The 13,383-nt window shown below is 29.0% G+C and overlaps 3 protein-coding genes across 8 annotated transcripts; 1 reads left to right on the top strand and 2 right to left on the bottom strand.

Moving 5' to 3' along the window:
- Nucleotides 1-781: 781 nt before the first annotated feature.
- Prps (phosphoribosyl pyrophosphate synthetase) lies at nucleotides 782-7,597 on the bottom strand. Of its 3 annotated transcripts, none has more exons than XM_034316611.2 (7): nucleotides 7,409-7,597; nucleotides 5,761-5,968; nucleotides 4,969-5,152; nucleotides 2,865-2,888; nucleotides 1,608-1,831; nucleotides 1,213-1,546; nucleotides 782-1,138 (listed from the first exon to the last, which is right to left on the bottom strand). In XM_034316611.2, the coding sequence occupies exons 1-7, from the start codon at nucleotides 7,473-7,475 to the stop codon at nucleotides 1,046-1,048; spliced, it is 1,134 nt and encodes a 377-aa protein (XP_034172502.1). In that variant the 5' UTR covers nucleotides 7,476-7,597; the 3' UTR covers nucleotides 782-1,045. The 3 variants fall into 3 exon arrangements, with proteins under 3 accessions (XP_034172502.1, XP_034172492.1, XP_034172517.1); XM_034316601.2 differs by lacking the exon at nucleotides 2,865-2,888 and adding an exon at nucleotides 3,994-4,065 and having other exon boundaries at nucleotides 7,409-7,581; XM_034316626.2 differs by lacking the exon at nucleotides 2,865-2,888 and having other exon boundaries at nucleotides 7,409-7,582.
- Ubc4 (ubiquitin conjugating enzyme 4) lies at nucleotides 5,935-10,134 on the top strand. Of its 3 annotated transcripts, none has more exons than XM_034316663.2 (5): nucleotides 5,935-6,072; nucleotides 7,998-8,150; nucleotides 8,340-8,422; nucleotides 8,504-8,667; nucleotides 8,739-10,134. In XM_034316663.2, exons 1-5 carry the CDS (start codon nucleotides 6,040-6,042, stop codon nucleotides 8,873-8,875), a joined length of 570 nt encoding a protein of 189 aa, XP_034172554.1. In that variant the 5' UTR covers nucleotides 5,935-6,039; the 3' UTR covers nucleotides 8,876-10,134. The 3 variants fall into 3 exon arrangements, with proteins under 3 accessions (XP_034172554.1, XP_034172545.1, XP_034172563.1); XM_034316654.2 differs by lacking the exon at nucleotides 5,935-6,072 and adding an exon at nucleotides 6,817-6,955; XM_034316672.2 differs by lacking the exon at nucleotides 5,935-6,072 and adding an exon at nucleotides 7,667-7,809.
- A 527-nt stretch (nucleotides 10,135-10,661) lies between these two features.
- Nucleotides 10,662-13,344, bottom strand: Rfwd3 (ring finger and WD repeat domain 3). 2 transcript variants are annotated; one of them, XM_034316565.2, is made up of 4 exons: nucleotides 13,189-13,344; nucleotides 12,911-13,101; nucleotides 12,558-12,668; nucleotides 10,664-12,485 (listed from the first exon to the last, which is right to left on the bottom strand). In XM_034316565.2, the coding sequence occupies exons 2-4, from the start codon at nucleotides 12,927-12,929 to the stop codon at nucleotides 10,993-10,995; spliced, it is 1,623 nt and encodes a 540-aa protein (XP_034172456.2). In that variant the 5' UTR covers nucleotides 12,930-13,101; nucleotides 13,189-13,344; the 3' UTR covers nucleotides 10,664-10,992. The 2 variants fall into 2 exon arrangements, with proteins under 2 accessions (XP_034172465.2, XP_034172456.2); XM_034316574.2 differs by lacking the exon at nucleotides 12,911-13,101 and having other exon boundaries at nucleotides 10,662-12,485; nucleotides 13,133-13,281.
- Between the last annotated feature and the right edge of the window lie 39 nt (nucleotides 13,345-13,383).

Consider the following 13,383-nt stretch of genomic DNA (forward strand, 5'->3'; position numbering starts at 1 on the left):
TAGCATTTAAATTAACGCTATCAATAGTAAATTAATCGTGTATATAAGTTTTTCATCATAATAATAAAAAATTTAAATTATATAATTCAGAGAGATGTTTATTATAATACCAAATGTATTAACAGGTGGCATTTTTTATCGAATTAAGATAAATTTACATGTAAAGAATGCTGTGTTTGTATTGACTTACATTTTCATGCTATATTGGTCCAAAGCTAAATCAGTAAATGACGGTGAGGTCATGTTCCTTCGTTATATGAGGATCTATAATTGTTTTGGTCAATTATAGTTATGTTCATATAAATAGCGGCCTTTCTTCAAAATTGCAATAGTAAAACATGAAAAAAATATAATGTCTCTTTGACATTATTTTTCCATTTTATACAATGTAATAAACAGTATCGTATTAGCATAGTAAAAAGCTAATTTTTTCGACGCTTTGTATTACCAGTTGAAAAATGTTTACGTCTGTTGGAAATTTTCATATTTGACTGCAAAAAAAAAAATGAGATATCCTTCTAATAGCGCGATTAAATCGCATTAATGCCTCAATTGCAATACTTTTTATCCCCAGTTATGTACAACTGCCAGGATAACTGTAGTAGCATTTTATATCGAAGCAACAGATGTTTCTCTAACATCTTGCACACAATTTAAGTTAAACAATGTAATAACGATATTCTAAACAAGGCAATAATGCATTCTGCACAATAAGTAGTAGCCTAGCAACAATTTAATTACTTTCAAAGAATTTCACTCTGAAGCTGATTGATTGGATCTATTAGTAATTAACTTATTTTTTTTTTTCTTTTTTAAAATGGACAATACAGTATGCTTTATCCAGCTAACGTCTCATTTTCTACACGCATCATCTATCAAAGAAGGGAGTATGTATAGTTTTCAATTTAAAAAATGGGACATTAATATTCATCCCAAGTTTGCTTTCATAGGCAAATATTTTAAACTAAACTAAAAATAAGGGTTGTAAAAAGATTACGTTCTCCTTACATGATTTGACAGAGGTCATTATTAGGAAAATGTTTATCTAATAGGGTACATTTGAAAACAGGTACGATACGGATTCACCATTGTGAGTTCGTCTTACAGCCTCAGCAAACATCATTGATACATCGATACACTAAAACGTATAAAAGAATGATAAATTATCCTTTCTCGTCAAAAACGATACGTACAATACTGTAAACTATTCACCTGTATCTTTGGACAATCTTTCATGTGACCATCCTGAGGAATAGTATTAGTAACTACCACAGCTTCAAAACAAGCATTATTAATTCTGCTAATTGCTGGACCACTGAAGATTCCATGTGTTAAAATTGCATATACTTTCGTGGCTCCAGCCTCTAACAGCTTTTCTGCTGCATGACAAATAGTACCGCAAGTATCAGCCATATCATCTACCAAAATAGCAACTCTATCTTTTACATCTCCAACTAACACCATACTAGCAACTTCATTTGCTTTCTTCCTTTCTTTGTGTATAAGCGCAAATTCAACATTTAATCGATCAGCGATAGATGTTACCCTGTTGGAATAAGATTTGTTTATATATTTGTTATAAGTGAATTTTTAATATGATCCAATACCTTTTAGCACCACCAGCATCTGGAGAAACAATAATGCTGTTTCGCCATTCAACAATGTTTTCTTTTATCCATTTCAGGACAGCAGGTTCAGCAAATAAATTGTCAACTGGAATGTCGAAAAATCCTTGAATTTGACTAGCATGCAAATCCATTGTAATAATGTGATCAGCCCCCGCTACCGATAGCATGTTTGCTACTAATTTCGCCGAAATAGGTGCACGACTCTGGAAAAACACAGTTATAAACTTTAATTTTACGAATTTACACGAATCTCTCGGGTCCATTTGCAACTGGATATGTCCTGCAATTTGAAAAAACTTGCTATTAAAATTATTATAGCATATTGAGAGGGTATAATAAAACAGTATTTATCAAAAAAGTGTGTCATAAAAAAGTTTAAGTATTAATCTTTTAGAGGGGACAAAATATGAATACAATGGCTATGTATCGAAATACACATTAAAAATACACTGTACGTGTATACATACAAATAAAAAGGAAAAACGGCATGTTGCAAATGCACCCCAGTTAGACTCAACGAAAAGTGTAAATGAAGCATAAATCAAACTTATGAATTAATAAAACAGAACACAGTGCATGTTGATTTCTTAATTTTGTCTTTAAAGGCAATGAATAATTCTGTGAGTTAAAAATTATAATCAAGATATATAATAAAAACAAATGCATTGTGCTCAGAGAAATAGTTGCAGCTAAGTTATCTTAATTAACTTATCTATAATGAGCATAAACTTCACAAAAGCTGTCTAATGTTAAACATCTTAAAAATAGTTTTATTCGTGTTATTAGTCTAACATACTATTATCAGAACAACACGATCACAATTTTTGCTTCTATTTTTGTTGAAGCACTATTTCATTAATAAAACAGGCATTCTTTGATTAGTACATTCAGATGATAACATCTTTAGGAATATAATAATTAGTACCCATTTAACATACAGATGTATACCCCATTGTGTATGTACATGTAGATTATTAAGAATGTATGTAGAATGCTATTATATTAATATTTTGCCCTCTCATTCAGGTATCAATACGTATTGACCAAATAGTTCATTCATTCATTTATGGGGGTACCATTGTGCAATATAGCAACAAATTATAAGTTTTGTTAGTCCTACAAAGAAAATTTTGTAAGAAACTAAAAATCATATTATAAATTGTTCATCACGTATATTACTGTTCATCACGTTATAGCTACAAACGTTACACTCGACAATCTTGTTTTTATACTCACTGTAGAGAGCTCAGGCAGAAAATCCTGAAAATACCCAACTATTCAGAAATTTAAAAATACGTATTTTACATTTGTTTTTGTTTTTTTTTACAAGAATTAGTTTTAGCAATATGTTTCATCTTTTACAATATAATTTGTTTCTGTATAATCCATCACATTTTCCTTACAATAATATGTTTTTATTGTGCTTATTTCTTTATAACGTAGTAGCATCCAGTTTTATCACTCTTCAGAATAAAGAATAATAAATATTTAGTTTACTAAAAGATTTGATGAACCAAAACACATCCAATACATAATGATAGTAAATATTGCAGTATGAACGCACGAAAGGCCCCCCTCGACGAATTTTGATAATAGTTTTGCAATATTCATGTAGGTTATCATACTTCTGATAACCCTAGATAATTACAAAACCCAATGCTTTAACTGTAACGTATTTATTGTTTACTACTTTGTTAAACTTTTGCTGTAAGTTTTATTCCATTTGAATCACTGTCATATATGATATAAAATGAAACATTGTACCATGTATATGTACTAATTAAAATTAATACTCCTGAAAAAGTAATTCATGCAAATTTGATACGAGTTCTTTCAATGGAATGTATATCCACTGTTTATTAACCCATAAGATAAGTAAGATGAATGATCCTTTCTTTTTAGTACAATACCCTTAATCTTCATGTGCATGCTATTGTATAGAATTATATATTTATAAATAATGGTGCTTATATAACTTTCATGCATTTCCATTTGTAAAATGAGCAATTTTGCATGTATATTTACATGCAGTAAATATTTAAATACTACAAACTCAAACTGTTTGTAGTTCATGTTTAATATTTTAAGTTATATTATGTGTAATTCACAATTTGATATATATGTATATACTAAATTTATGATAATTATACCTTTATTAAAAAAAGGTACACATGAAATAATAACAAAAATCTTATAAGACAAGTGTGTACCATTTGGTAAGACCCAATGATAAAGCTAAAAAGTTAAAAGCATTTTTTATATGATGATGAAATTCATGTTTAACATTCCAAACGTGATATTATTCCATTTGTTGGTTGCAACACTATGAAACAGTAAAAAGAGAAAAAAGACCACTACAAGTTACCCTGAATTTCCATTCGTTTGACTTCATGACAATTTGTTTCTTAGAATTTGAGTTGTCACCTCCATCACCACCCTGTGAAGATATCATATAAAAAAAAATTTAACTACTTCTTCAATGAGTCATTTTCTCCTTATTGTGAGAGTCATATTTTCATTGCATATGATTACAAATGACATAAAATAAACATTTTTATTAAAAACACCCTATCACACAAGTTACCAACAATATGTATTCTCTATGATTATTACATCAGAAATGCTTACTTGAGAGAAATAAGCACATAGTAAACATCCAACTGTAGAAAACATAGATCATTATACAACTATATGAGAAGTATTAATTTATTAATTATTTCCTACAGGAGTTTTCATTTTATTTGCATATTTGAAGCAAAGTAATCATGTTAATTAATGGCATACATCAACAAGATAACTATTATATACCTAGAATATTAGAATCATTGAAGCATAGTTTCTGTAAGTTGTTTTGTTATGTAAGTGACTTATATTCACACAATTTTGTAGAACCTCATTTTCAATTTCTAGTGTTTTATTTCCATTTTTTTAAATTAATAAATAATGCAAAATCTTGAAGTATTTTCAAAACAATATATAATAAAAGTAAAAAATTGTGTGAATATTTATATATATATATACTTATAGGTAAATCATTGTGTAGTCAATAACAAGAGAAACAAACAACAGATACCACAACATATAAACTGAATAATTTCTCAACTGATAACTATCATATGTTACATATTAAATGTGATATTAAAAAAGAAAATTTTTCCTAAATAAGGTCTTATGAGCTATTTCTAAAAACTGAAATGAAAGTATATTTGCATGTATTATAAAACTACAGTATAATTTTAATAGAATTGCAAAACATAAGAAATATAATTAAAATTTGTTCTAATATACTATAGGTAATACACATTAGATAAAAAATGAAAAATATAATAACGTATCCTACCTTATCCTTCTTATCTTGTCTTGCATATGGAAAGCAAGGAATTACTGCAGTTACTCTAGATGCAGAAGCAATTTTACAAGCATTGATCATGATCAATAGTTCCATCAAATTGTCATTTACTTCTCCACTTCCACTTTGTACAATGTATACATCTTCTCCTCGAACTGATTCTCCTATTTCCACACTTTTAAAGAAACAAATTATTATACATTGTTATAGGATCAGAAGTGTTATGCATATTCTAAAATTTATTACATAAAATAAGATAATTAACTGTACGATATATGACTTTGAATTAATGATCTTGCTCTATTAACTAATTACATGTACATATATTGTTTAATTGTACGTATAACCGGATTTCTATAGTATCTGAGATTATTTTTGTTAGCAGTAAGCAATAACATGGCAATAAAATATTCTTATCACTTGTTTACAAATCAACGTACTTTAAATTGATATAACCACGCTTGTAAAGATATATTAACAGCTATAAATTCTTAAAATGTGTATTAATAATTGTACTAGTTGACCTTCAACTTAAACATCGCGGCTTTGTAGAACACGGGGAAACCGGCCTTGCGCGACAGGGTTGTTTGTACGCTGGTAAGGTTGATAAATTAATGAGAACACAAAAAGAATAACACAAAAATGCTAGAAAATGTTCCATCTCTTATGGAAATACATAGTAGACAGAAAGAATTTAAGTGAAATTTCTGGTAACACGTGGTTAGAACCTTGGTTTAACACGATGACAATAACGTGGTTACAGCAGTGATTTGCGACCATTACCATGTTTCGAGGTTGCTAAATTTCTTCGTGACAACTTTTCCAATGTCGATACCAAGTCTGTCGACGATACGTTGAGCTAAATCTGGATGTGATGTGCCACTGAAGACTTTGATATTTGGCATTCTGCTTTGCAAAAATTGCCCGCGAGAACTTTCCAAGTTTGCGCGTAACAAACTCTTGGCACGCACTGGCTGGGACACAGGCATCACTAAAACAGAAACCACAAAGAGACTGTCCAATCAGAGAACGCTCTAAGAACCGGATGTGACGTACCGTATTATGCTCCGCCTATTAAACATTGGACATAACCGCGTGAGCGCATTTCTTATCATCTATTTTTTTTTCTTTATTGATAAAATAATAAATTAAAAACAACAAATTAATTTTGTCACGTATTAAAAATTGTAAAATCTTTCAAAATGTTATTTATCATATTTTTGCATGGCTATTGTGATCTTAACCTTACGTATACAGAGAAATATTAATAATTAATTTCATCTAACAAAATAACACTTCAGATTATATATGTATATTACAATTAAAAGATCTATATAAACTATAGTCTTCTATTAATTTTCATAGAATATGGAAAATATAAATTTGTAATTATTCTATTTTAAAATTTGAAATTGTCAGGTTAAAAATTAGAACTTTCTTAATTTTTTTTATAGAAAAAATTAACCAAACGAACCATCTAAATATCCTTACCAAATGTATGCATACTTTCATGTATAATTTATATTGCTTTAAACATTTGAAACAGATGAATTCAAATAATATGAATAATCAAAGTATTATTAAAAATTAATCTTTACTGTTTACAAGTTGGCGCCTTAAAGAAGAACGGCGTGAACATAGATGAAATTCAAAAGGGTGAACACGAGCGGGTGACAGTCAAGTTTTCTCATCAATGTGGCGCCGGTGATGATTGAATGATAAATTAGATGTGTCCGTGAGCGAAGATTTTAGCAAAGAACACGAGTTAGAACGATCATTTTTCTGAATAGACAGAGAGAGTAAACTAGAGTATTATTACCTGAAAGATTTGCGCACGTTGACGCTTTCAGCGAACTTTGCTAATCTATTCGAATGACGATGACAGTGTGCTGACCGTTCCACCGATTCGGTAGTTATGGCGAACATCGCGGCACAGAGAATCAAACGCGAATTTAAAGAGGTTATAAAAAGTGAGGAGGTGAGTAAACAATAGTTTTAGATGATTTTAAAATGTACCACTTGCTTTTCATGAAATAATGCTATTAAAATTGCTAGACAACATCGTTCGATTTATGATATCGTTTGAAAGAAATCTCATGTGTGGCGTGACAAAAATGTGCCGCAATTCATTGGGCGATAAAATTACTACGAACAAAGCACAGGCACCTGTTGTATGATATTCTTGACAGTCATCCGCTTTCAAAGTTGCTGACTTTCGTTAATTAAATGCTTCTATATTGTATCAAAAAGAATTGTATATTAATTGTTGTTGATTAAGAACAAAGTTTATAAATAAATTGTTCATGCTTCCTAGATTCTCCAATCAGTTAAAATGCAAGTTGTGCAAAGAAATCAATTTTTAGATTTACATTCAACACATCCGTAATATGTACATTTTTTTTATTAATTGTTTGTTCAAAATAGTACATACCATTTGTTTTCCATTTCTGAGAGCAATGACATACTCTCTTGATTTTACGCTGTTCTAGAAGATCCATTCTGTATGCTAATAAAGATCTGTTTTCATTTATTATTTCCACATGTTTATACACAGGCTATTTGCGTCATAGTATCACAATCTTTTTGTTCTGACAATATGTAAATTATCATAATATGACATTACATCATTGCATTATCAAGTGTTGATGTCAAATGGGTCAATCATTATATTCTGTACATGTTTCTGAAAACTATTTATTATATGCCATTCCAGTGTAACATTATGTGCAATATTTGTATCCACTTAAAATATATGCTTTCTGATTTGTATAAAGAATAATATGTGGGGAAATTTTATGCACTATTGGCATCAGTAATGGAATAACAGAAATGGTTTCATGTTATTGATTTTTCATATTTTTTTCATTCACTTGTTCATAGAATAATTTTGTTTCAAACAAACTGTTTACAGTAATATTGACACCTGTGAGCATGTATCTGTTGAACAACTTTTAATTATAACCTGAACTTGTTATGAAAATATTTATTTTGGTCAGTACTAATTTTAAATGTTGTTACAGGTTGCAAAATGCGCAATTAAGGTTGAATTGGTTAATGATAGCTTTACTGAATTAAAAGGTGAGATTGCTGGTCCACCAGACACACCATACGAGGGAGGTAATTTTGTACTCGAGATTAAAGTTCCCGAGACATATCCCTTCAATCCTCCTAAAGTAAGCACTTTGTAAGTCAATATGATTAATGTATGTTAATGCTAAAGAGTCAGTTATATGTTGTTGAAAAATTAAATAAATTTAACATAAAATTTAGAACTGTATATGATTTATACAGTAATTGTTTATTTTCTCACAGCAAAGATTGTTTTATGAATTATCCATTTTCTTTTTTTTTCTTTGTTATAGGTGAGATTTATAACAAAAATATGGCATCCTAATATATCTTCGGTAACAGGTGCTATTTGTTTGGATATATTGAAAGATCAATGGTATGTAGTATATCAGATAAATTAAAATACATTAATTTGATATTCTGAAGTATATTATATAGTTTAGATTTTTATTTTTAGGGCTGCAGCTATGACTTTGCGCACTGTATTGTTATCATTACAAGCTTTACTGTCTGCAGCAGAACCAGATGATCCACAAGATGCAGTAGTAGCTAAACAATATAAAGAACATCCAGAAATGTTCCGTCAAACTGCCAAACATTGGACATTTGTATATGCAGGTGGTAAGTATACATGACTATATTTAATTTTGAAGCTGATAATTATTTCGTTCTAAACATTGAATCAATTACAGGACCAGCAAAAATGCCTGATTTAGATGATAAAATAAGGCGGCTAACAGATATGGGAATTGAAGAACACAATGCAAGAGTTGCTTTATCTTCATATAATTGGGATTTGGAACGTGCCACTGAGCAACTCTTCAGTTAGTGATAACTGTATAGTTAATATGTCATGCAAAAGCACTGTTCATTTTGTCATTACGAAACTTCCGCAACACTATGCCCAGTTATTGATACCATAGCAGTTTCATAATCAAATTCAGCACTTGTAACGACAATATTTCGATGACAAACAAAATCATGGAAAATTCATTTAATATCTTTAAATAATAGTCATTTATTTAACTTGTAAAATAGGCATGAAAAAAATCAATAACTAATAAAATCTGTTAAGTCTAACTTGATAATCACATTTAAAAGAACTTTATAAAAGGAATATTATTTTTCATCTTACGTTTATTAAAAACATTAAAATGTTATTTAAATGATAAAAGTTTTAATGGTTACAAGAATTTGATGCAAGCAGTTAACAGTTTCTTTTTATTTACAGAACAATAATTTAATCTGTTGAGCAGTTATTAAATTTCTTTGTATAAATCATTACATACTTTTAAATTTTTCATTGGCCTTTCCTTTAACATTATGTAGTTACATTTATTCAGTTGATTTTTTTTTGGTTTGTATGAATATATAATTATTTCTCGCATGAGGCAATATTTAGTAAATGTTTTGATTTTATAGATCAATATTTGTGCTGTATACTTTGTTACATCAATATGAAAACAATTACTAGTTTGTACTTTTATCACTAATTTTTTGTACATTTCTTTAAGCCATAAAGAGGTTTACTTTAATTAGATCTGATTGTATATTATCGAAATAGATAAAAACGTATTAGCCTTAAATGGTATTTGTAAAAAGAGTCGTAACATAAACATTATACTGTTAATACTTAAATTCTGTACATTTTTGGTGATGGGGTGTGTTTTAATGATTTATAATTTTCTATGTCAATTATATATATATTTTTCCATATGCATAATTTTCTGTACTCGAAGCTGGAGATGTACATTCCATATTTACAACACCAAATTGCATTTACTATATTTCTAAGAATAACAAAATAGCTTTGGTTTCCAAGTAAAAATACAGTGAACCTTAATAACAAAAATGATTATAAAATTCACGAAAGATATAATACACTTCCGAATGACATTGACACTTCCAGCTTGTGAAATTATATTTGTAAAAAATTGCAGCTCTATAAATGGTTTAAAAAACCTAAATCATTCTTAAAATCAGTAATAAAATAGCAGCATGTGTAGCATATATTTCAAACTTATTCGGGAAAGATTACTTGGATCTAATATTATACATGTAAACAATTTTTTCTTTTTTTTAATACAATTTAAGCAATACTCTATCTTCTTCGACAGTGCTGAAATAGGATTTTTCAAACTTCCGTTTACATTTTCTAGTAATTTATGTGGAGGCTGTGTTAGAGGTGTACTAATAGATTATAAATACTGTTTGGTTTATTTGATTTAGATTCGTGGATTTTACATATTAGGAACATATGGGTTAATTTATGAAAGCAATTGGTTACAACTTCCATGAAAATTCTAAATGTAATTTAATATTTCAAAAATATTAATAAATTACATTTTTCAAGAAGAGTATTGAAAATACTTATACAAAAATAACCTTTTTATGATGCATAATTAATATGCTAATTGATGCTCCTACTTTCAATAAGTCTCATATCTTATAAATCATCTCGCTTAACGATTATCAATATACATTTATCTTTATTATTACTATTTTATTTTGAAATAGTGTTTAGGATAATAATTGAAACACTTTTAAATTATTAGAAAAATATAATATATGTTGTAATAAATATTTATTGCATGTATTGCATAGTAATAAAAATATGTATATTTAATTGTATAATGATAACTCTAGGATTTATTTTTAATATTTCTTCATAGTTATGCATATGAAAAATGTCTACATTGTCAATAGTAATAGTAAATTTTTATGTTATGTTATTTACATATGTTTTTATCACATAATTTTATGCAAAGGAATACTGTTCAAACTTATGGTAAAAGAAAACAAAAATGCAGTAATGGCAGTTATATCATCTATCTGTTAGACTGTAAATTTGTGATGTACATGTAAAAAAAATGCTTTAAACACGAAAAAAATGTTACAAATGTCAGAAGTTATTAAATCATTATGTTATTTCTATAACAATGAAAATTATCCATGGCTATAAATCCTCACTTTTTTCGTAGAGAGAGTTGCTAAAAATAAAGTATTACTAATTTCGACTGCACACATATCTACTACAGGATCAGATACCGGGAGACTATTTACTTGTTTTCCACTAGATGTACTCCACAAAGATATACTACTACTAGATTCTTGATGTGCAGCAACTAATGTATCGTTCTCAACGTTTATATAACAGGGTCGAGACAATAGTTGCTGAGAGCTACCAGCATGAAACGTGTGTACTACATTACAGATAGTTGATTCATCGCTGCCTTTTTCTATTGTACACACTACGTGCCTAGCATGAGGTTGTCTGGCATTCGGCCGAGAAGATATTAAAGTATGATTGTTTTTTTCGTCGTAACATACAGATACGAAAGGACCTTCAAGAAATATCTGTTTGGGAATATATTTTGATTCTTTTTGTTCGTAAGCGTAACAAGTATTTAAACGACATGCAATGAAACCCCCTCGACTGATACCACTGCCAGGATTAGCAGGTACTGTTGCTAAAGAAACCACTGGTGATCTATCACCTGGACTATCCAAACTTTCAACAGCACTAGAAGTTTGTCTAATATCATATTGTGTTATAGATCCATTCTGGGCACCTACAAAAAATATATTTGGATTGTCGCCTGACCAGCAGCAACTCCACAATGGAGAATCTTCTTGAAAAGTGTGCATGGTGACATGATTTTGAATGTCCATCAATTTTGCACATTTATCGAAACCAACGCTAAGTAACAACGACTGCTGGTTAGTATTGAATGTAACATCCCTTATAGCTTGCGAATGAAGAAAGATAAATTGACGTGGTTGAAACTTTTCTGTGTCAATCTTTTTAATACCGTAACCCGAGAATAATGTGCTTGATGATTTCTGGGATGCAACCAGGATTCCAAGCGATGGATTATAATCTAACACGCGACAACCACCATCTTTACATATTTCTATAGATCGATCCAAATGGAACTTTTTAATCATATGTTTTGAAATATTTTGGCAGGAATGAACACTTATTTCTGACTGTTGATTCTCGAGTTCAGTTATACGATTTCTCATACTACTAATTTGTTGTTCCAATAACTTCTGCCTGAGAGTATACCTTGAAAGTTCCATTTCTATACGATTTTTTTCTGATTTAACATTGTTGAATTGTTCTTTCAGCTTATCTAATTCTGCAGTATCTATTGATGCTAATTTCTTGGCATACAGCATTCTAATATCTTTTACAGCAGCTTTTCTATTACATTGAGGACAACGACGATTTCCGGTAGTGCAAGAATTTTGCAACCATCTTAGAATGCAATTATATCCAAATAAATGTCCGCAACGCAAACAACATAAACGATGATCTCCTGAACTGGTCCATAAATCCATACATATCGGACAGGACTGGTCAGAATCAGTTTCAGATTCATCTAAAGATACTTCCTTTGGTCTTTTCACCTTTGACTCATCGTGTTCATCTTTTTCTAAAATGTAAGCTTTGTGTAACATAAGATACTTGACTTTTACAATACACATTAAAGATGAAGTAAACTTACTTTCCTCTATTATTTGAATTTCAGGATCTGGATTATTGTCTACATTGTCATTATTATCTGATTCTTCAGAATGATCTTCGCCTGCATCTTCCATTTCTGGTGGTTCTTCTCCTACAACATTTAGTTGAAATTAAAATCAATTTTGTAATGTTTTTGTTAGTGTATAATGAAAGACATGATTAGTTATAACATAAAAATCAACTTATAATGCTATATGTATGTTTTATGAAATAAAAATATACAAATTTTGTAATAAATTCCGTATATAAACACTTCTTTATGTAAAATATTTCATTTATTTTCATAAATGCTATGTGTTATATACTTTACGCAAATATACTGTAAACACTTACTGTAATCCATAACCTCCATTTAATAGGAATATGAAACATTCTATTTACGGATAATATAAATTTTATTAACTGTTACTGATAGGATCGTATTCATATTTCTTTGTAAATAACGTTAGTAAATCGAATTTGACAACAGAGATGTTTGTGTATAACGGAATTTTCGTTTGGTCATTTTCGAAACAGTATAAATACTGTCAAAAGATATTGATACAATAAACATACCATTTATATATAATAAAATTTAAATATCAACTTATATTTATTAGTTTTTATGTTACTTTGTCATATTTGATTTTTATACTTCTTCAATTCATCTTTGTAAAAAAAGTTACACCATTCTTAATACAAATTTGTATAACGTAATGTAACTGTCAATACAAATAAACGGATGTACAGTTTGCGTTGATTTTAAAGCATTTTGGGGTAATGTTATACTCTTTTTACTTATATTATAGTGAAAAATTACATTTTTT

This window comes from Osmia lignaria, chromosome 9 (assembly GCF_051020975.1).
Source record: "Osmia lignaria lignaria isolate PbOS001 chromosome 9, iyOsmLign1, whole genome shotgun sequence".
NCBI lineage: Eukaryota > Metazoa > Arthropoda > Insecta > Hymenoptera > Megachilidae > Osmia > Osmia lignaria.